The sequence below is a fragment of the Mytilus edulis genome, chromosome 9 (assembly GCF_963676685.1).
Source record: "Mytilus edulis chromosome 9, xbMytEdul2.2, whole genome shotgun sequence".
Taxonomy (NCBI): Eukaryota; Metazoa; Mollusca; class Bivalvia; order Mytilida; family Mytilidae; genus Mytilus; species Mytilus edulis.
In genome coordinates, this window is record NC_092352.1 from 39,049,188 (window position 1) to 39,074,711 (window position 25,524).

Genomic DNA, 25,524 nt, shown 5'->3' on the forward strand with positions numbered 1-25,524 from the left:
GAAGCAGTGACAATATACATTCACTACTCCAATATGGAATCAAAATCCAACCAATATGAAACAAAATCATCTGATATTATGGCCACAGCTAAAGCGAACCGGGTCTGTGAGACAAAAATCCGGAACCAATTTTTTTTTAAAAGGAGGGATACGTTTCTACATTTGAAATTGCCTGTACCAAGTCAGGATTATAACAGTTGTTGTCCATTCGTTTGATGAGTTTTTTTTATTTGATTTTGCCATTTCATTCGGGACTTTTCGTTTTGAATTTTCCTCGGAGCTTAGTATTTTTGTGATTTTACTTTTTTATAGCGTTTTTTATGTTTCACCAAGAACACTAAAATCGAAATATTTCAAGATATATAAATACATGAATACCATAACCAAACATGGCATAAAAAGAATAGTATCAATTTTACATGAGAAAAGTGGAGCATTACTTTCTAATCAATTTCGAATCATATTAAGAGTTCAAATAATTTTACGGATATTTATCGCACCAAGTCCTGTTCTATATATATATCTGTTACTAGACTGAAACACTGAACAAGACATTTCATTTTTATTTAGTCTGTTTAGATTTGTTAAATTTGAAACAATCGTTTCATTAGAAAATTGGTATCTAGAGGAAACGATACTATATATCTATACATTTTATTTAAAAAAAAAATAAGAGTTCTAGAGACCGGATTTAGAGAACCAATTTTGCATATTTTTATTTCCTGAAGTAACCCCTATGAAGTAAACTATCATTTTGTATATTTCGTGCGTCCGATGCTTTTTTGTTTTCCTCATCAGGTACGCTTAAACTTTAATTTTGATCAAGCAATAACAATTTAAAGATCTTATTTACTAGATAACAATAGAAGATAAATAGCAATGACTCCTTTAAATTTAGACTATTTAACACGTTTGTAATAACATGAGCAGCACGACGGGTGAAACATATGGAGCAGGATCTGCTTAACCTTTCCGGAACACGCACCCGAGATCACCTTCAGTTTTTGGTCGGGTTCTAGTTGTTTAGTCTTTAGGTTTCTATGTTGTGTCTTTTGTACTATTATTAAAACATTTGCTAGCCACTGATAGCCGCCCGAGTAGATGAAACGCTCATCACGCGTAACGAGTTATAAACCTTTTATTTTTTAATGAAATTGGTATACAGTTATTTAATGTACCAGGCTTACATATTTTAATACCAAAAATTCCTAAAAAAGTTGCACCAAAAAGTAAAACAACAAAAATACTGAACTCCAATGAAAATTCAATCGGAAAGTCCCTAATCATATGGCAAAATCAAATGACAAAACACAGCAAACGAATGGATAACAACTGTCATATTCCTGTCTTGGTACAGGCATTTCAAATGTAGAACACGGTGGATTGAACCTGGTTTTATAGCGCTAAACTTCTCACTTGCATGTCAGTAGCATTAAATTCCGTTATATTTACAACGATGCGTGAACAAAATAGACATAATAGGTAAAAAAAATCAAAGTATGGGTACAGCAGTCATCACTGTGTTACAACAAAATATACATAATAGGTAAAATAGTCAAAGTATGGGTACAGCAGTCATCACTGTGTTAAAATCTCAAAACAAACAACCATTTACAAAAAAAAGCACAAAAGCATCTATCAAATTAATAAACACATTCATTGCTTCGCGTGTCTGACGTCAGAAAATATAAACTTCACATAGGAAGAAATAGAGCTAAGGTAAAAAATGGAAAACAACACGTTTAATAATTTACTGCGTCCGAAGCGCTTTTCTGGATTTACCTTCATCAGGAACGTTCAAAGCCAAACATTTGAAATCCGAAGATGTATAAGTACCGAAAATCGTTGAAGAGCTATTATATGTCAAAAATACCTAAAATTAATAGCCAAATTCACCTAAAGCCAACTTTTCCTGAGGGAGTGGAAACCTTAGTTTCAAAATAATTTCAAAATTTATAAACGGAAAATTTTAGTAAAGTTTGTTAAATCATGTCAGTACCGAAGCACTGAATACTGAGCTGATGATACCTTCGGGGACTGATAGTCCACCAGCAGAGGTATCGACCCAGTGATGTAAAAAATGGAAAACAACACGTTTAATAATTTACTGCGTCCGAAGCGCTTTTCTGGATTTACCTTCATCAGGAACGCTCAAAGCCAAACATTTGAAATCCGAAGATGTATAAGTACCGAAAATCGTTGAAGAGCTATTATATGTCAAAAATACCTAAAATTAATAGCCAAATTCAAAACAAATAGTGCAGCGTGGTGATTAACATTGAATCTTTTGTTTTATAAAACCGATTTTTAATAATATAACTGAAACGACAATATGAACCCAGATATAAATAGTATTAATCTCTTACCTATTTACGTTAAAGCCAAATGCTAGTTCATATTCGCAATCTTTGAATCCGGTTTGAGCATATGCCAACGATAATTCTGCACTTAACGAGGAAATGTTACAAACTGAATACAATATTATCATTACACAGATGTTTGGTAACGACATGAAAACATCCTTTCCTGGAGTTTTGTTTTGCCATTACATGGTGAAAGGACTAGAGGTCCAAAACAGCATGTGTCGCTTACCAAGGTCTATTCGCAACGTCAACAAAGGACACTCTCAAACACTGTGGACTAGAATCAAATTCATGACAAAAATCTGTGTTTTCTTCATTTGTATTTGTAATCATAGTTTGTGTTTATGTTCCTATAATCGTATGGTCCGAGCGTACGCATATGGTCGGGGTAATTAACACTCTGTTTCAGTTTACTCTGAATACTTCTAAAATCTTCATATGGTATAACTGTTCATTAAGAGGACGCTATCATATAGGTCATTTTATTATCATATTATAATAAAGAGATTAACTAAATAAAAATAAGAAGTTTCACATAGTTAATTTTACTTCCTAGTCAAAACTGTAATAAACTCATTTCAAACCGATGTCCATTACCGATTTGTTATTACGAGTGAATAGCAATATGTGGACTTGAAAAGATAACTTCCAAAAATTTCTCAATTAACACAAGAAGTCACTGGAAAGGAACATAGTTTCTTTAAGTTGTTTTGTGAATATGGTGTATTGTAGTCATATTACCATATTTGAAATCTAGAGCTTCATAAACACCGTAGACACATCGAAATAACTCAAAACCTCGGCAGAACTGCACGCAGCTGCAAAGAAGGCTATCTTTTCACTTGCAAACAAAAAGTGTAACTGAAAAAGATCATGCATACCCATGAAGCGAAAATGTAAAAAAAGTTATGTTACCGTGAGGAAGTAAATGTCACCATAAGCTTCAATACAAGAATGTAATAAGCGATGAAAATAGACTTTGGCATCAATATTTAATTTTAACGTAGTCTTTAAATTAATGCATTGTCATGTAACCATCATTGGTTTTTTTAGATAAAGTTTATTGCATTTTTGAAACGTTTATTATGCCTATTTGAAAAAAAATACCTATATGGTCAAAATTCTCATATGGTATGTCCGTTAATACCCATACGAGTATATACTCATATCGTTCGACCATATGAGTATACGCATATGGTCATGACCATACGGGTATGGTCCAAATACTTATATGGTCCGGAACATTTACATTTTCCCTCTTTCTTTCTTTTTTGCCCAAAATACATAAAATGGCAGAAAAACAAAATCATATAAGGACAATAAGTCTCATAAGGAGTCGACCGATAAATCCATTCTTCTAGTCGTTTTTGTATATCTTGTCTTGCTGGTCATTTATCCTAATTAAAGTGTCAACCTATCTATTAGTATTAAAGTTTTCAAGATGATAGACATAAATGGAAAAACATTTAAAATTTGTCAATTAAGGTATATTCTTACACAGGAAGTGCTCCGACATTTTTGACGTAAAATGGACAGTAAGAAGATCTCAATATTACGAAAATTTTAATCCATATCGGTTTATTTTTCTCTATATACATGATAGTACAATGATGCCCTGTAGAATAGATGACATGATTTTTGCATATTAAACAGATGAGGTCGACGACAGACCACGAATGAAAAGTGAAGATCTTTTGACTTTTTGTCCAGGTGACTACAAAACATAACACGTTTTGAAACATAACAATCATTGGATTTTCCTATTTGATCTATTAAAGTGATGCAAAGTAAAAGGGGAAATATACTTAAATTTAAGGCAGTATAGAATAAACTTTTCGTAAACTAATAGAAAATATGAATAGTTAGTTTCATATTTGCTCAAATTTAAAATCTACTAGTATTTTTTTTTATAGTTTGAATTGAACTTTAGACTTAGAATCCTGTTTTAATGATCATTGCTTCAAGAAATCTAAAATGTTTTTGCAGAAAACTATCAGGGAATAAAGATAGTATAAGTATGTGCATGCTTGTAGTAAATTGAAATACAAATAAATATTACCATTAAGATATATGAAAAAAAACTTTTTTTTAAATAGTTTAAAATTTAGCGACCAAGGGAGAAAAAATAAAAATGTTGAACACCTGATAACCTACATGTTGAGATTAATTCATATTCAGATTATTCAAATAAGATCACATTCTTATCAAATAAATACATTAAAGAGCATCAATTTTCCTTTAACGATATACACAAAGCATTGTTATTTAAGAAAACACTTGTCTATTTACGGTTAATTCGGAGGTTGAACAGGAAATATAGACCCCACATTTCGTATTTGTACTGGATCTCTGGCAATAAACAAAAAAGTCACATAGTTTATAGAAAAGTGAACAAAATTCTTAATTACTATACAGAAAATTGTAAAAGATGGGACGTGATAAAGCATCGAATAGAAACATAAATTTCAAACTGTTATAAAACATTTTTGACAAATGATTGTTTACCACCTACAATCAACCGAGTTTTGTAAATAATGGAGAGTTATTTGAATGTGTATATAGACTAGACCTAAACATTGACAGCTTAAAAATAAAGTTGTGATAAAGTATGTCATTGATAAATTATATTTTGACGAGATACCTGGGTATTCAAAAGAACATACGTTACGTCAATATTCAAGCACTCGTATTGGTTTCCTCTTTTTGTACCCACCCCCTCAGAGCACGTGGAATGATTTAATACAAATATTTTTATCAGCAGTTCAAAACCAAAATAAAAACACATTATAATTAGTTCTATTATTTGATACCTGGTGTTCATCTTTGATATTGATGTAAGTAATAATATACCTATTAAAATATTATTAAACATTGTTTTTTGATAGATTATGACGATAGTCATGATGAAAATTATGATGATGATACATATTTTTAATAATGCAAATTTTGATAATTGGAATTATTTTGTATAATTGACCTAGCTAATACGGAATAATCTAAAAGATAATAAATTAAACTAAAAATTATATATAATGGATGCAAAACTAGTAAAACAGGAAATATATCGTGTTACAAAAAGTTATAACAATATACAGTGATAGTGTATTTGATATCATAAATTATTTAAATAATCCTTATGATCAGTTATATTATTATCATTATTATTATTATTAGTAGTAGTAGTAGTAGTAGTAGTAGTAGTAGTAGTAGTAGTAGTAGTAGTAGTAGTAGTAGTAGTAGTAGTAGTCCTTAAAATTAGAATAATGAAATATTTTGAGTTGAATATAAGTATAGATTATAACACAATATTGACTGCTGTAACCCTATGTATTTTTCCTCGGAGCTCAGTATTTCTGTGATTTTACGTTTTATAATACACTGTCGACACATCAGATCACGCTGCTGTTATAGATCATGCGAGGCCCTCTATTTTTGTTAGTTACTTCGTATCATTCGTTTGATGTGTTTGAGCTTTTGAATTTGCCATTTGTTAAAAGACTTTGCTATTTATTAAAGGACTTTCCATTTCAATTTTTTCTTGATATAAAAAAGAAGATGTGGTATAATTGCTAATGAGACAACTGTCCACAAGAGACCCCAATGACACTGACATTAACAACTATAGGTCACCGTACGGCCACAATGAGCAAAGCCCATACCGCATAGTCAGCTATAAAAGGCCCCGATAAGACAATGTAAAACAATTCAAACGAGAAAACTAACGGCCTTATTTATATAAAAAAAAATGAACAAAAAAACACATAAACAAATGACAACCACTGAATTACAGGTTCCTGACTTGGGACAGGAACATACCTAAATAATGTGGCGGGGTTAAACATGTTAACGGGATCCCAACCCTCCATCTAACCTGGGACAGTGGTATAACAGTACAGAATAAGAACGAACTAAAAAAAATCAATTGAAAAAGGCTTAACTCATCAGATTGACACAAATACAAGTGGACGTGTCCGGGTACTTATACATCCCTACACAAAAACAGATCTGAGAGTACTCGCAGTTATCTGACAGCTAGCTCAAATCCACTAACAACTAAGAAAAAATCATGCATCTAAGACTAAACATGATAGTTTTGTTATCTTTCTTTTAATCAATTCAGGGGATTTGAACATCTGTAATTTACTTTTGCATAAAAATCTTCCCACACGTAGCATGCTGTATATCTATTGTATCAAAAAAGGTATTTTGTTGATAAATGGTCACCAGAAAAGCATCTTGGAAAAGACTCATGAAAGTCTGCCGATTTATCACATATACATTCTAATGGAAAATCTAAAATGAATACTATTTCACATGTAAGTATCTAAATTCTTTGAACGTATTCATTTATGTATTTTTGAATGCATGTATGATTCCTCAACAAATGTACTATTTATTCTTAAGACATAGAAATATAGTCCTATAATAACGCAAGAGATTTAAAAGAGAATAAAATATAGTGATAAAAAGTGGCGGAATATACCAGAGGACCATTGAAATGCATAGATCGAAAATAAACTAACATCGCCATGGTTAAAAAAGAAGAAAGAAAAAAAGACAAATAATAGTACACAATACATAACAAGCCATAATTTTAGATTGACGACGAGATGAACTTCCGTTATCTTTGTGTATGTAAACAAGACATTTGACATGGAATTTCTTAAATGTAGGCTTTGAGCCGGACATCGCTTGTCGTAGGGGTATCCCTTATCATGATTACTGTCTGAATAATTGCACTATAAGAAGCTGCTTTCCTTTCCTTGTTTTGTAGATAGAGCCTCGAAAAATGAAGACGACGGTCGAATTAATCTTCGCTGTGTTATGTTTGTGTTCTGTTTACATTCATAGTCGTCCAACAGATACTGAGGTAAATACTTTACACATTTGAACCTAAATGTTAAATTGAAAAAGAATGGCTCCACCTGCTATGAATAGTTGTAAAACAATATAAAATGACATACAAATATTTCAATGTACAAAAATACTATTACATTTAAAATGTTCAGTTAGTTTATGTGACTGGCATTTTAATTTGAAGCATTAATTGCTATTTTCACTTGAAGCAGTGTTTTAAGTACCATATTATATATATTCCAAGTTTTTATTCAATTATTATGAATGATCTAAAACAATTGCAAAGGCAGTGTCATAACATGACATGATATTATGACAATACATTCAGGTACAAGCAATAGAATCTTTAAATTCCTTGTTTTCTTTGAAAAATACTATATTTGTGTATCGTTCATTTTTTACATAAATTACATAAAGTTAGTTTTCTCGTTTGAATTGTTTTACATTGTCATCTCGTGGCTTTTTATAGCTGACTATGCGATATGGGATTTGCTCATTGCTGAAGGTCGTACGGTGACCTATAGTTGTTAATTTCTGTGTCATTTGGTCCTTTGTGGAGAGTTGTTTCATTGGCAATCATTCCACATCTTCTTTTTATATATATGAAGTGAATAACTTTACAAAAGATCGGAAATTATATTTTGATGTTTAGTTAAATAATAATAATGATATTTATTCATATTTTCATTTATCATAATATGCTTACTAGAAGATTGAAATTTATGGTTTCGTGCAGAATAAACTTAAAGAATAGTCTCCATGCAGATGCTCAGACTACATTTGTCTGTCATATACCTGTAGTTTTATTTTCAAATTTTTGTGAAACATATTTGCCTTGATAAACCTTAAAATTAAGGAAAATGCCACAGTTCCATCTTCTTTGAACAACGCTAAAAAATCATACCAATCTGTCATAAAGTTACAGAAGCAAATTTAGGAACATCCAAAAATACAATTTGAATTTGAGATCAAGAAATTTATAAAAATGTTGATAACACAGATTATAACCGTTATTAATTATGAATTGCATAATTTGTGAGTGATCACGTATCAAAATATTTATTACTAAATAAGAAATTCGTTACATGGATTTTCAGGTTATGTTGTTGTAATTCGTGAAAGGTAATTTAAATCGTGATCACAAATAAAAAGGTATTGTGTTTACGTTTTCCAAAGACTAATTATTACAAATTCTATCCATGATAAAAGAAGTATAAACTTCCTGATAACGATTTTAATCCATGCTCAGGAATTATTCGTTATCTTGAATTTAAATAAAATTTTAGAAAGTCCTTATTTGGCTCTAGTAACTAATCAGTGATGTGTCGGATCAGAGAGGAATATAAAAAAAAACGAATTTAGTCCTAAAATAGTTATTAAGTTAAGCTAATTTTGTAAAAGAAAAAAAAACAACAACATGCATACATAAATGTATTATTAAAGGAAATTGAACATTGAACAAATAATCTGGCTACATTTCCAAATATTGTGCTGTCACAATTCTGTATATGAAGTTAATGTTTTTACTTGTTCGTATATAAGTACGTATCTTTTCTAGTTTCACCAACCACATAAATATGTATGTTCATTATCAAGTATCATTGTATCGACCATGGAAGACCCTTGTGGGTAGCAAAAGTCGTTAAACACCCTTTAGTAGTAGAAAGAATTTTGACAGATTTTGCCGCGGTCTCTAAATGTTTTTTTTAAACATTTATCATCAGATATTATGGAATATTTGTGAATGCATTTAACACTTATGGACAATCCAGATGATAAATATCTTGTCAAACAACGCATACACAATCTTGTCCATTATTGAACACCTGGTGATCTCTCTTTCTTGGTGTTTACCTCGATTAACCTATATTGTTCGGTAATGGCTTAATGTTTACCTAATATCTTCTTCGTTCACTCATAATTTAGAATTGAGTAAACAGCTATAATTTGTGAATGAAACATAATATGAATAACATATATTTCAGGACCCTTCATATCCAGGTGAATTAAAAGATGATCCTACAATACATGAACAGAATATTGGTAAGATATTCTTGTTAACGTTAAAATCGTCTATCATCATTTGCATCGTGCACTTTTTGTTTTGCTACAAAGGATTTTGGTTAGTATCTCTTGCCTAAATTTTAACGGTTCCAATACATGATTCTTCTTAAACAACTCAAATGATTTCATAAGATCTTTTAAATAATGATGTATAAGAACAGAGCCACGTCAAATTGATTTAACAAAAAAAACCTATCCAGTAAAGGTAACATTCATAGAGACAAATAAAAGAATATTATAACGTTAAGAAGATGATAAACAACGTCAGTACACAGAATCAATCTTTAAGACCATCGTGTACATGCGAAGGTGATCAATAAGGTCATGGTGCCTTCCAATGAACTTTTTTAGAAAACGGATGAGCCGTTCTTTCACATACCCCTGGTTCATCAACTTCTATCAGTTTTTGAGTTTACACCGCAAGAGACAAAACAGCAAAACAATTAATACACAGATCATTAGATTCAATATTGATACTATATAAATCAAATGAGCGTAAATGGAACAACTAATACCGTCCACTATTGCAATATTTTCAAAGGGAGTTGCAGCTATATTTTTTGGTGCAATTATTTAAATTGTTTATTGACTTTGAGAATTTAACGCAGTTTACAAGGTACAGTTTATTTTAAGGTTTGTTAAAGGGATTAACTTATGATAAGTCAATGGTATTTGGTATGTAGTTTTATACGCATTAAAATTTCTCATTTCTATGAAAGTTATTTGGTTTGGTGATCATTATCAATCATGGTTCTTTGGCTTTGGATGATCTGCACGGTTTACATGTTTTAATATTACCATTTCAATTTCGACATTTGCATTATACCATCAAAATTATAAACACGAACCATATCTCTGCGTCAACAGTTTGTTCATTTCTTAATCTATAGCTTATGTGTAGAACATATTCAAACTATACTATTATCATCAATACAAACACTTTTGTCATTCCAGGAAAAAATATAAAATGTTTAACGGAGGGTGATATTGTTCGTAAAGGTTGTAAAGTAAGTAACTCAATGGGATAAGATATAAACAAGTATAACAACTTAGAGTGATTAAGATAATAAAAACAATTTTAACTGCTATACCCCTATTTTGGACATTTTTACCTATTATGTCTGTTTGTTTTGTTCTTACATCGTAGTCAATATAATTGAATTTTATGCGACTGTCATACAAGCGACAGGTTTAGCTAGCTATAAAACAAGGGTTAATCAACCATTTTCTACATAAGAAAAATCTGTACCAAGTCAGGAATATGACAGTTATTGTCCATTCGTTTGATGTATTTAGCCTTTGATCTTGTCATTTAACTAGAGACTTTCCGTTTTGAATTTTCGTCCGAGTTCAGTATTTATGTGGTTTCATTTTTGTTTTGTTTTAAATACATAAATGTTAAAGCATCCACATGACGACTTTAAAAGTTGCACAAATACTTTATTCATAATATCTTATCAGTATAATGATAAACATCGTAATTTCTAAATGTTTACCACCAATATAGCAAATAGTTATCAAAGGTACCAGGCTTATAATTTGATACACCAGACGCACGATTCGTCTACATAAGACTCGACTGTGACGCTCAAATCAAAACAGTCATACTCATACGTAAATTAGTTCTCTTAAAGTAAACAAGAGTGCATATGCTAAAATGTCTCGCCTCCTTTACTAATCATTGATATTATTTTGATAGTCCTAAATATAAAGCTTTATTACAACTGTCATTTTGTTAATGTTAAGTAATGTTACTTAATATTAACAAAGAAAAACTGAACATTGACCAATGAACCATGAAAATAAGTTCAAGGTCAGATGAACCATGCCAGGCAGGCATGTAGTGATGAACAGCTTATAATTCTTCCATACAACAAATATAGTTTCCCTATTGCTTATAGTTTAAGAAAAACAGACCAATACACAAAAATTTAACACTGCTCAATGAACTGTGAAAATGAGGTCAAGGTCAAATCAAACCTGCAGGACTGACATATAGATCATAAAATATTCCATACACCAAATATTGTTGACCTATTGCAAAAAGTATTAGAAAAAAAGACAAAACTCAAGAACTAATTACTTAACTCTAACTTTCGAACGATGAAAATGAGATCAAGGTCAGATGACACCTGCCAGGTAGATATGTTCACCTTACAATCATTCCATACACCAAATATAGTAGACCTATTGCTTACAGTATAAGAAAAACAGACCAAAACACAAAAACTTAACTATAACCACTGAACCATGAACACGAGGTCAAGGTCAGATGACACCTGTCAGTTGGACACGTACACCTTACAGTCCTTTAATGTACTGAACATAGTAGACCTATTGCTTATAGTATCTGAGATATGGACTTGACCACCAAAACTTAACCTTGTTCACTGATCCATGAAATGAGGTCAAGGTCAAGTGAAAACTATCAACGGGAATGAGGACCTTGCAAGGTACACAAATACCAAATATAGTTATCCTATTACTTATAATAAGAGAGAATTTAACATAACAAAAAATCTTAACTTTTTTCAAGTAGTCACTGAACCATGAAAATCAGGTCAGGGACATTGGACATGTGACTGACAGAAACTTCGTAACATGAGGCATCCATATACAAAGGATGAAGTATCCAGGTCTTCAACCTTCTAAAATATAAAGCTCATAAGAAAAGAGCTAACACCGCCGCCGCCGCCGCCGCCTCCGCCGGATCACTATCCCTATGTCGAACTTTCTGCGACAATAGTCGCAGGCTCGAGAAAAATTCATTCGAGTTGTGGATTCCTATTGGTATCTTTTATCTAATTGTAGACTCGCCAGTCTGTGAATAATTATCAACAAACATGGACAGTGAACAAAATTCCATATGTTTTTATACAGAACAACTACAGTAAGTTTATACATATAATATTTAAAAATTTGTCAGCAAATATTTCTTTAATAAAAATTACCCTTTTCAGTAATACTTTATGACCATCTTACAGCTGTAATCCTAATGTTAGAAAGTTAAAGGTTTGCTTTTATGTTTGCTAAAGCATTGTTATTAAGATTGACATCTGAAAACAATATAAAAAGGCGGAGTTAAACCTATATACGTTATATAAAAATTTGATTGGACATTATCAAATAATCAAATTTACCTGTATACACATTTAACTCCGCCTTCTTATATTCTTTGCAGATGTCTATTGTAATTACAATGCTTGAGCAAACGTTAATACATACAAATTAAGAAAGCAAACCAAACCGTTAACTTACTAGCATTATACTAACAGCTGTTACTATACAATCATATACCTATTTAGAGTTGGCTGTCAATTACATATTGTTTAAATAATTTATCTGCAGTAAATAAGACATTTTTATTCGCGTCAGAAAGGTAACCATACACACACATTGACATCAAACTGAACAACTTCGTACACGTACGAGCATTGTTTCCATAGTGTGCGTATAATCCACACTGACAGAAGACATGTTTCCGCTAACAAACGTGAAAACCATCAATAAAACATGATTTACTTTAAAAAAAAAAAAAAAAAAAAAAAAGAAGACAAAAATTTCTTAATTCGCGTTTAATCAGTTTCCAAGAATCTCGTTCAGCTTTTCACGGACAAAATTATTAGTATTATGACAAATTCAATATCAATTCATTTGAAAGCCTTATATATTTTACGATATTTTTAAATCTTCCAAAATATGTTTTTAAATGAGACAGTAAATAGTATATTGCATGCACGTAGAGTATTAATATAAAGTGCTTATTGGTTATACTTTGGTTATTCAATCAAAATGTTTACAAATGTTCCTTGAAATTATTCGTTGGCATGGACACGAGGTTGATAAATACTTTAATACAGTAAATTCAAAAGATTTGAAAGTCTCGCTTTATTATAACATCGATCTTTTCCTCTTTTATCATTTAGCTGCTGAGGAAAGCAACTTTATATTGACAACATTCGAAAGGGTTATGTCCTTAACAGGCAGGTGTATTATCTTTACTCCGCGAACAACTGAAAAGGATTACGTTTATATAGCGAAGGCAGGAGGGTATGTAGTGTCTATAAAAAAAAACTTTAGTATGCCTTTTTAATATCTATAATGGTAGCTTTAGTAGTTATCAAACATCTAAATAAATTGAGTAATTTTTATAATAGACACTAAGAGGTAAAACTCTATTCAAAGTAGAAAAAAATGTTAATATAAAATACTACAGTATAATTATGCAAGCTAAAGTACTACTTAGACTTTTTTTATATATATAAATGTCATTTTATGTACAAGATAGATTGCAATTAGACATTAATCATTCTTATGAATAATGTCTTAATTATAATCTATCTTATACAAAATTTAGCTCAGTTTATAAATCTGAATTCATATGTTTCTTATTTACTTATAGGTGTTACAGTGAAGTTGGTAGAATAGGCGGCCCTCAAGTTCTATCTATTGATGTCCACTGTTTTAAATATCATACAACCATGTTTAATGGTACTATTTTGCATGAAATTATGCACACACTCGGATTCTGGCATGAACATACACGTCCAGATAGAGATCAATATATAAGAGTGAACTTCGACAATGTTCAGCCAGGTAGACTGTTTTATATATATAAATGTCACTTATGTACAAGATAGATTACAATTTGACATTAATCATTCTTATGAATAATGTCTTTATTATAATCTATCTTATTGATACGCCACCGCTTCTGCTGTAGTTATTTAGAAAGAATCGCCCAGATTGTTTTTGCACAGATTCTAGTTTATATATATTTACCCTAGTTGTAGGGTCCAAGATGGTAAATTAGTATAAGTGTTTAATAGCAAAGCGATTTAGTTTGGCTAGGCCAGCTTCAAATATTTCAATGACAAAATCTTGTTTGTTAACCTTGTTCGTGTTGTTCCGAATTTGTTGGTTCCAGTTCAGTATTTTGTGTATGGTAATCCCCTTTTTTGCTGTTTCACCTTTTTGAGACGTGGCCTCTTCAAAAATGACAAAATTATGACAAGAGTTACATTTTCTCTTGTAAGGAAAGTTTTTTTCGAATCAACAATCAATCATCATTTCAGGAATTTTATTTTTGATTGTGTTATCTATGTAGTTAACTGATGCGTTGTTTTAATCACTATCGGGTAGATTAATGTCACCTTCTATCGAACTACAGGCTGCTGACTTGGAACAGGCACAAAAACAATTTGGGGGGATAAACATATTTACTGACACAAACCCTCCCCCCCCCATCATTTGGCAGTGGTTTAACAGTAAATTACAAGAAAAAAACTATAAAAAGGGCTTATTTCGTCAGATTGATTCAAGCAGAAAGAAAAAACATCTTTTGTTATTTTTTATCTAATGCTTTTATCGTCTATTTAGTATCTTCTGTCTCATTTTTTCTCTTTACTTTTTTTTTTCCTTTTCTCGATTCCCTATTTAAAGATTGAGGGTCAATTGAGTTATCCTTCTATTCCTTTCACACAATTAAACTTGTGTACTGATCAGTTGTTAAGAGTTACTGTCCTTTGTAGTATAGTCATTTGTATATAGCTTAGTGATTTCGTTTTCAGAATCGACCATTCGGCTCTAGTTAAACTGTTGGGTTTTTTTTTATTTTTTTTTTTTTTATTATAAAGACAATGTTTGCATACATCCCATTTGTCCTTTGAAATTTAAGAAATTAAACTTTAAGAATTTTTATAATTCTTTACTCATGTAACCTACTATTATCTCTTTCTTATATCTAAAGGGAATGAATTACATCATGTGAATACTCTGTTTTATTCAAATTTGTATTTTATTAAAATTATCTACCAGAAAGTTTTCTTCTTTTCTTTTAGATCACCATTATGACTACGAAAAGATGGACATAACTGAAACTGGTATGAATGACAAGAAGTATGATTATTATTCAATAATGCATTATTCTACAAGAACTTTCGCAAAGGACAGACAAAAACCCACATTTGAACCAACACAACATATAGAAATGCATGATATTGGACAAAGAAAATACCTGTCTGATGTAGATATCAAAGGCATTCACCAGTTATACCAATGTGGTATGTAAAGACAAATAGCTTTCAATTATCAGTAACAAAAATATATTATAAATGAGAATCATTTTTGACATTAAGACGAAAGCGTAAAAAGTATTATTGCATCGAGTTATCTATAAATTTTGTTAGTGAATTTCTCATTATTTGGACACGACCTTAAAGAATTCAAACAAAGGAATACGTTTTGTATAACAGAGAAAGTGATTCGCTACACATTTGCACGAATGATGAAATATAAAAGGAACCTTAAATTTTAATAGACCTACATATAGTTGATATATCATACATCTTAATTTATAACAGAAGGCAAATATCATCAATCGCATGAACTAAAAACAAAACGAAACCAGAAAGGTCGTCAGGGTTAGAATCCGCACAAATAGATCAACATTTAGAGAAATCTAAAAGTCATATGCATCAGTCAATAATTTTATGGAAACCTGTAACTCAAGGTAAAGCCTACACCACTAACAGTAAAAGCGTCGAGACCTACATAGAAATCCGAAAACAAAAATGGTCAATCACTATTCTATATATAAACATTTGAAAATTATATTTTTCTATTGAACGTCCACGACTACAACAAAAACCTCAATACTTTTGGCGCCAAACCATAACCTTGAGCATTAATCATTCTAAAAACGCATGACTATAGAATGTGTATGCGTTCTTTAATACAGGGAACCCGAAAGTATGTGCTGAGCCAGTCATACACATATATGGTAACCCTGTGGTAAAACTCGGGAATTTTCCAATTACGGGTTCAAAAGTACGATACTCCTGCAAGAACCATTACACAATGGTAGGATCACCAGAAAGATTCTGTAGGAACGACGCAAAATGGTCAGGTGACGATCCATACTGCTTGGGTAAGTTACCGTTATTTATAAAAGCTGCCATTATCATCGTTGATAATTCGAAAAATTCTTGAATTTCAATTGTCTTGATTACCCAGCTTAGCTGTATACTTCAGAATTTATATCCTCAATAATTAACTTAGTAATTTATTTTACCTGTTTAACTTTTCAAAGTTGATTGGAGCGTAACTCTAGCTGTAGACAAAAAGACAAAACTCGCATTTTGAGCGAATAAAATATACTGGTATTTACGTTCGAGGCGTTTAATAAGCGGTTATTTACTGGTTAACAATTTTTTTTTATATATACTTTCTTATAACTTTTATAAAGTAAAGAACAGGTTTATTACTTGTTTACATAGGATCCAGTGCCACAAATATATATTGCAATTTTGACAAAGATAAGTGTCAGTGGGCTTCGGACTCGGTGAATAATAGATACCAATATGGAGAATGGATACGACATAGTGGAACAACAGATACAGATCAAACAGGGCCCGTCTTTGATCATACATGGGAAACGTCAGACGGTATGTTTACAATATGAAATTTGATGCAACTGTGAGGTTTAGCTAGCTTTAAAACCAGGTTCAATCTACCATGTTCTACATAAGAAAATGCCTCTACCAAGTCAGGAATATGTCAGTTCTTATCCATTCGTTTGATGTGTTTGAGCAATGATTTTGTCATTTGATTTGGGACTTTCCATATTGAATTTTCCTCGGAATTCAGTATTCTTGTGATTTTACTTTTTGATATCAGTAAACAATATTTCAATCTTTTACATGTAATAATTGACAAGCAGCTCATGATACTTGCTTTCTTATGCGTTAAACTTGAGCAGTCAATGGGGAATTTTTCCTGCAAAATATATTACTTTAGAGAAACCTACTAATGAAGACAGATTTTTTAAGTGATTTTATGTATTTCAGGTTATTATATGTATATTGAGAGTTCTCAGAACAGAGGGAAAAAATTCAGAATGAGACTTTTTGATATTCCGCCTGGAATCTGTATGTCGTAAGTCATTTTTAACAATTCAAATCAAAGGTTGATGAGAACAATAAAGTGTTTAACAAGGTCATGACGCTAAATCACAAAAACAATTACGGATATTAATCTTTTAGTTGGGATATAAATGAATTTAAACTGTAGTTATGTTTGTTAGTGCCGATCTATAAATGAATTTAAACAGACAATATTCAGTTGCTTGTGTAAAGACTTGTCAAAAAGATATTGCATTATCTGTATACAGATTAATAATGTTGCTGATATAATCTGTACATTTCGGTTAAATTATAACGCCATTACAAAGAAGTTAATGAAATAAACTATACATTCCTTGAAAAAAAATTTACATGGCCTAACACAATACCAACAAATTGATAGAACTTAGTTTTTCCAAGTAAAAAATAATTAAATAAACTGTTATCACAAAGATATATGTCTCGCCTTTTTTATAATTTTGATGATGCAAATGATGAAATTAAAATAGCAATACTTTAAACCTGTAACTTATGCAAATATTCAAAGTCGAAAAACGATGACTGATGGTACATGGCTAAACAATCTCCAAGGAAATGAGATGTGCTAATGCTAATACAACTGCATACCAAATACCATAGCCTTATTATAAGTTGTTCCTTTTATGCAAACACAAACATTAAATATTAACTTGTAAACTAAACTTGTAAACTATGCAAAAGTTTCAAAGTAAATAGACAATGACTTAAGGGGTTGAGCGAAATAATCTCAATGGAAAGGAGATATGCCAATGCTTATACAACTGCATACCAAATATTATTGACCTATTACTAGTGGTTCCCCATGAACTTACCTAATCACACTGACAAAAGTTTCAATGTCAATAGACTATGACTGAGGGTATAGACAAATTATCTCCATGGAAATGAGATGAGCCAACGCTTATACAACGGCATACCAAATACCGTTGATGTACCACTTTTGGTTCACCATAAACAAGACCTCATCACAGACTAATACATTGTTGACGACGCAGGTCTCGTTTTTTTGACTGCGTCAAGACGAAACAAAAATAATTTGATATCGAAATATTTCTACATTTATCTTTCAAACTGTTTTCAATATATACTGAACTATGTGCAATTTTTAGGTTATAATACCACAACTTATGGTTAAAAGAGGTATGAACAGTTATAGTACTTGAATATTTCAGATTTTATATACATAAATATGGTAAAGGCATAGTTCCTGGTTCGCTTAGGGTGTTTGCATCACAAAATAGAGGTACACGTGAGAAAAAGATATGGCATGATAACGAAATAAGTTCAACGGATTGGAAGCGACAACTAATTTTAACAGAAATAACTGGGCCATATGGAATGAGAGCAAAGGTAAATAGTTATGCAGCAGTTGTATACCAATGTTTAGAGGAAGCATCAATACCAGTGTAAATTAATAACTGCTGACCAGATTCAAGTCAATATATTTCAAAATTGTATATGCTGAAACCGGGTTATACTGCATTAGAGTACACATTCGAGACTCCAGTAACGCTTTCTAGAAAGCAAAAAAAGAGGTTACACGTGCTTCAAGATCAACGACTTTATTATTTTGACTAATATTTGTTTGGAACGGATGACCTTTCTTCCCTTCATTTAATGGAAAACAAACAATAAAATAGTTGTCATGAAATTATAATTAAGAATTTGTTCGATCAAGTTGGTATGCATGTTCGTTACTTAACTAGTATATACAAATTTGTGTAAACCTAGTTACCTGGTAAACTCGTATTTGGGTTAACAGAATTCCTGAGCTTTACATTATAACATAAAGCTAGTTCATTGGTAAAAGAAATACATGCGTTTTTCAACACACATTCAACATATATATACCTATCAACTTCAATAAACATTTAACTAATACTACTCAAATCACAAGAGTTAATCTGCTAGTCGGCATGACATAAAAACGACGGATCAACGAATTCATCTTTACATTTCAACTTTACATATAACATATATGGGACAAAAGTATTGATAAAAAGTAACACCCATCCAGGACAATGTTTTCCAATGATTAATATTGCCAATAATTAACAAGTTCTGGTCGAATGCGTTTCAGATTGTACGTTCCGTCTCTGTCAGTTGCATCACTGAACGATGTTTTTGTGATATGTATATACACGGGTTAGAATCACATAGCTTCGTCAATATAAAGGGATTGATAATACCAAATTCACTCATTGTCACAGGCAGTTTCCAGTTGTAGTAAGAAAATCAGGATGGGTTCAAATAAAGATTTTAAAAAAAGAGAAAAATTATAATCAGCATTACTTTATCAGATTACAATACGCATACTAAATATCAAGGCTTAAAGAAAGCATATGTACTTAAAATTCAGATACGGACCCGCGATGTGGCGCGAGTGGTCTAGTATATATTATGTTTACAAATGCTATTTCATAATACATGTCAGGTTTCTGAATCTATCTTCACATTAAGGAGTTTTGTAACAAAGTATATGTTACACAATCGGTGGAAAAAGACTGAAATTGACATAAACACAGGTTTATGGTGGTTATCACAAATTGGTTCATCGATACGATATGTCAATTCCTAAACTCATTGGCGAAATGTTTTCAGTCCATGATTTTTGTCAGAATAGTGGTCTATTATGTATCTTTACCGAAGAGGACATTATGACTCAAATTGCGATGAATGCATATCACGAGACGCTAACCAGGTCTTGCTCCTGTTCAAGTTCATGTGATTCCCGCATGGTTCTTGTTAGTCATATTTGTTTCCCATAACATTGGTAAACTACTGTTGCCTTATTTAACATATTTGAACCCAAAAATCGATTTCTTTTAGACCCTTTAGTGCGGGAGATAGTTGGCTAAAACTTCATCGTGCCAAACTAAACATTTTAAAATTGGAATTTGATTCTTCTTCCATAATCACGCGGCAGTTATTCAGGTGTGAGAGCAATAACTGCTCAGCTTGGTGTCCGATGAGGGCGACGTTCTTTAGCATTCTTTTACCTTCAATACTACCATGTTAAAAATCCTGATCAGAGTGTCGGCTAAGTACAAAGCAGTGTTGATTTCAATATTTCATGCTCTTGCTCTGAACATGCTGAATATGCATTTAAATTGCCACTTGGGGTCAATATGCCATCCATAATCATCTAGGAAAACAAATTGGTTTTGCACAAGACAAATCTTGTTTAGAGGGTTTTAGTTTCCAGTTCTAAAATGTTGTGTTTCCTGATCAAACATATGGTTTATATCCTTGAACTAAAGATTTATCGATCACTTTAGATGGTTGAAAAGTCCAAACTTTTGATCGCAAGTTTACCAAGTTGAGATTGTACAGGAACTATGTTTTAAATATACTGTACCATGTTTAATTTCTTTTTGCCTTATATCTTGTAGATGGATATCATATTTGAAGCTGAAGTTGGAACAAGTACATATTACTGGGACAGTGACATGGCCGTTGATGACATCGTCATTGCTACCTGTGGTCAGATTAAAGACTATGACGGTTGGTTAAATAGACAATCAAAACCAACGAAAACAATTGTAGGATCGATTGCAAGGTTCACATGATTAGTGGTAAAGCTGTTAAATCGGTACAGAGCTTTATATCGAATAATTTATTTTTTGTCTCGTGTTACATGAAGTTTTATATTGTTATAATAAAATATGATACTGTTTGCCTCTTACCTTTCAAATATTGGAACCACAATCACAAAAATACTGAATTTCGAGGAAAGTTCAAAACGAAAGTCCTTAATCAAATGGCAAAATCAAAAGTTCAAAGACATCAAACGCATGGATAACAACTGTCATACAGTCCTTCCATACACCGAATATACTAGACATATTGCTTATAGTATCTTAGATATAGACTTGACCACCAAAACTTAACCTTGTTCATTAATCCATGAAATGAGATCAAGGACAATGAAAATGTGACAGACGGAAACTTCGTAACAATAGGCATCTATATACAAAGTATGAAGCATCCATATCACCTTCTAAAACAAAAAGCTTTTAAGAAGGTAGCTAACATCGCCGCCGTCGGATCCCTATCCCTATTTTGAGGTTTCTGCGACAAAAAAACTATTCCCGAAGCGATAAGCTTTGTATATTCAATACATATATCACAAAGGAAACTCTACCCTAAAATCCATGACAAAAAAAATGTTGTTCATTTTCCTTTTTATGTCGTGGTACTTTCCTTTGGCACCATCTTAACCAGTTCGCTTTGCTCGTGTTTGTAGAAAAGATTTGAATTTCAATGAACATTATCTATGTATAACTCGTAATCTTTACGGAGACGTTGTTTATAAAGCCCGGAAATTAAGATAAGACACGGGTAACTTATTGATCCTTTAAATAAACTTACTCTTAAGCAATAACAAACTAGTTTTTCTCCACCACATTCTCAAAGCGCTTGTGCCAAGTGGGAGCCTGTTATTCAGTAGTTATTGTTTGTTACTATATATCATATTTGTTTTTCGTTAATTATTTGGTACATAAATCAGGCAGTTGCATTTCTCGATTAAAATCTTTAACATTTGTAATGTTAGAGCCTTTTGTAGCTGACTGGGTTTTGATCATTGTTGAAGGCCTTGAGCTTGTCCTATAGTGATTCACTTCTACGTTATTTGGTCATTGACAATCATATCACATCTTCTAAATTGTGTGTATGTGGATTTGAATGATAAATCATTGGTAAAGCGGCAATCCTGGTATTGCTCACCATAAGCAAAAATCCAATCTTAAATTTTCGGTGACATCGAGTTGAGAAAGAGGACGGGATTGAGAAGGAAAATAATATCCGTGGTCATTTTGAACACAAGTATATCGTAACAGCCAAACGAGTCATGGCAAGACAGAAGCAAAAGATACAAAAAAAGTACAGTCAAACTCAAAGATCGAAAATAAACGGACAACGCCATGGTAAAAAGAAAAGACAATAAGACAAACAAAGTGCAAAAACAGATAAATAAAGAACGAGCAACGCGAAACCCAACAAACAGCGGGGTATATTGTAGGTGCAGAACCTACACCACATGTGTGTATTTTCCAGTGACATTTCTAAACAATCTCATCAAAAATCTCTTGAAGAGCGTTGACTCATTGGTAATCATACCACATCTGCTTTTTTTTTTTATATAGATACCGGTATTTATAAGAATATGAATTAGATGTGGTATGAAGATGGTCACCTGGCTCGGGTCTGGAATCTATCAGAACAATACGTGGTTGTTTATTCTGATAGATAAAATGGCCTATCCAGAGGTACTCTATTTTGTTTTAATTTCAATTTGTATCGTTGTTAAGAAACAAGATAAATTAAAAGACAATACGCTGAAATAATAAACATATTTTATTGAAAATAATGAAACCGATAAAACAAATATTCAAGTGGTAGTTTGCTCACTAAAAAGCTACTTGCACACATTATTCTGACGTGCAGTATAAGTCTTTGTACTTTGTCCTGGCATGAGAAGCAGTATTTAAATTTAACCAGCCCGACCAAGGCTGTACAATTAAGAAGACAACAAAGTAATCATAAATTGAAGAAATTTAAACTATTTGCTTTAGAGCCTGTGTCTATCAGTAGGATCTAACACAACTGCAACAACGGGCCCTCTTCAGTATTGTGGAGTAGTCTATAATTCAGGACACAAATCACGTTTTTAAAATTGCATTGCTGATATAAAAAAAAACGGTTTGCCTTCCGTCTACTTTAATCTAATTTAAAAGTTTATTATTCAGAGAAGTAACTCCCATAAAACTTGAACTGCCATATTTGTTGATTGCATCTTGCTGATAATTTTTACTGTTTACAGTATCTATTTTAAATTAAGTATTGGTCAAAAAAGGGGTAAAACTTTAAACTTCTTCATTTAGTGGCAAAAATCAACTAACAATTTTGACTATGTAGATGTATTTGTAGAATTTGGGTTGTTGATAATTTGAACCTATTTTTATGTCCCACCTACGATAGTAGAGGGGCAGTATGTTTTCTGGTCTGTGCCTCCGTTCGTCCGTCCGCTTCAGGTTAAAGTTTTTGGTCAAGGTAGTTTTTGAAGAAGTTGAAGTCCAATCAACTTGAAACTTAGTACACTTGTTCCCCATGATATGATCTTTCTAATTTTAATGCCAAATTATAGTTTTGACCCCAATTTCATGGTCCACTGAACATAGAAAATGATGGTGCGAAGTTCAGGTTAAAGTTTTTGGTCAAGGTAGTTTTTGATGAAGTTAAAGTTACATCAACTTGAAACTTAGTACACATGTTCCCTATGATATGATCTTTCTAATTTTAATTCCAAATTAAAGTTTTGACCCCAATTTCACGGTCCACTGAACATAGAAAATGATAGTGCGAGTGGGGCATTCGTGTACTATGGACACATTCTTGTTTAGTATGAAAGATAATAGAGGGGAAAATACAAAGTGGACAATTGTCGTTCAAGAGCAATAATTTGTAGATCATGTCTTGCTGGTACTTTCTTTGATATTTCAAGTAACGTACATCTATGATAGTTTTTAAAATACTTATCAACAAGAATGTGTCCTCAGTACACGAATGCCCCACTCGCACTTTCATTTTCTATGTTCAGGGGACCGTGACATTGGGATAAAAACTCTAATTTGGCATTAAAATTAGAAAGATCATATCATCGGGAACATGTGTACTAAGTTTGAAGTTGATTGGACTTCAACTTCATCAAAAACTACCTTGACTAAAAACTTTAACCTGAAGCGGGACAGACGGACGGACAGACGGACGAACAGACGCACAGACCAGAAAACATAATGCCCCTCTACTATCGTAGGTGGGGCATAAAAATGGAGAGAGAAAATGGGAACACTTTTTAATGGCAACAACCACTAAAAGAAGTGCGACAGGATATGTTTTATCTCAACATTCTGAAATTTTAAGATTTTTCGATATATTGTGATTTCAAAAATAATTGACAAAGCTTCATCACTGCCAGGGTTCCCCCTTGTTCTTCTGATGTTCGATTTCTAGTAATGGCAAGGTTAAACACTACCCCCATCCTCGACAGTATACAGAATCTCAATTGTTATTTCTTTTAACTTTGACAAGTTTTTGCAAGCCAAGAAACTTACCAACAAGACTCACTGGAATGATCGGAGGCATGCCATACATTCCTGCAAATTGTGATTCACATTGGCGTTGGTATAGATTTGTTTTGAAATTGAAAGTTTCCAGACAACAGAAACCAAGCGATGAAAGACGACGGATGTCAACTGATGGAAAACTATCAAACTAGTTCTTTTTGGTTGGCTTAAAGGATATTGATGAATGAATTCCCAAAGCCACAGTGGGCAACACAAAGTGAAAATATTTGTTTACAAAAAATTCCAACATTATTGTTTTCACTTCAACGTAGGTTTAATGTAAAAAAAAAAATGCCCAATAGTTTCCAGTCAAGAATATGCATCAACTAAAGTAAGAGGATTAGCGAATTTCGCAGATTTAGTTTAAAGCTTACTTTATATGATCTTTCATTCATTAAGAGGTCTAAAACAAGAGTGTATACATTTTTCATGATCCAATCAGAAGCTAAAATATGACAGTTCTTTCAGAGGGAAGGACATTTTGATTTCTGGAAATATTTTTCAAATGGGTGCCAGCATCTCAAGTTTAGACTTCACAACCTAAAATCGATTGCTCAAGAAAATACAAGGCTCATCTTTTACTATCCTTCTGGTATTGATCGTCCTCATATATTAAAATATTCAGTCCATAAACAATATTTATTTCGTAATATATATATTGACTTAAAATTTGAAGAACACTTTTCAATTCAAATTCTTATTATTCCCGTTTATTCATCGAACAGTTTAACGTTAATTTTCATGTTCATTTTCAGGTCACAATTCTAGTTTCATTTTCTCTCTCACAAATTTGGTGTTCTATCTTTGAAATACTATTACTAAAAGTGTGTTTTTCTAATTGAGCAGTTAACATGCTTAATAAGGTGAAAGTTGTTGTACATAATAATTGTCTTCTTCACCTGTTTAAATAAACCGATTTGTTTCCAGTTCCTATGTAATAAAACAAACGACACAATAAGTGTGTTCCTAAATTTGTACAAAATAAGCGATGAAATTGGTAAATCTTATTACATATTGATGTGTTATGTATATATCATTATATTGGAAAGGAATATTAAAAGTTTCATAATTGATTTTGAATATCTAGTGCAGTGTAGGGCATGTCTGTAATGGGCCTATGATTGCATTATTCAAGTTGAAACTGATTGTAATTTGAGTTTGAAAAACATCCAA

The 25,524-nt window shown here is 31.9% G+C and overlaps 1 protein-coding gene across 1 annotated transcript; it reads left to right on the forward strand.

Annotated features, from left to right (window-relative positions):
• The first annotated feature begins 5,136 nt into the window (after positions 1-5,136).
• On the forward strand, positions 5,137-20,900 carry LOC139488296 (uncharacterized). Its single transcript, XM_071273793.1, has 13 exons — positions 5,137-5,197; positions 7,138-7,233; positions 9,206-9,263; positions 10,239-10,291; positions 12,096-12,174; positions 13,211-13,334; positions 13,687-13,880; positions 15,125-15,346; positions 16,024-16,212; positions 16,562-16,729; positions 17,132-17,219; positions 18,397-18,574; positions 20,617-20,900. Exons 2-13 carry the CDS (start codon positions 7,153-7,155, stop codon positions 20,791-20,793), a joined length of 1,611 nt encoding a protein of 536 aa, XP_071129894.1. The 5' UTR covers positions 5,137-5,197; positions 7,138-7,152; the 3' UTR covers positions 20,794-20,900.
• Positions 20,901-25,524: the final 4,624 nt, after the last annotated feature.

Coding starts and splice junctions, on each gene's coding strand:
- LOC139488296 (XM_071273793.1), top strand. CDS start 7,153: ATGAAGACGACGGTCGAATTAATCTTCGCTGTGTTATGTTTGTGTTCT. Junction 9,264..10,238: donor AATACATGAACAGAATATTG/GTAAGATATTCT, acceptor TTGTCATTCCAG/GAAAAAATATAAAATGTTTA. Junction 12,175..13,210: donor TTTTATACAGAACAACTACA/GTAAGTTTATAC, acceptor TTTATCATTTAG/CTGCTGAGGAAAGCAACTTT.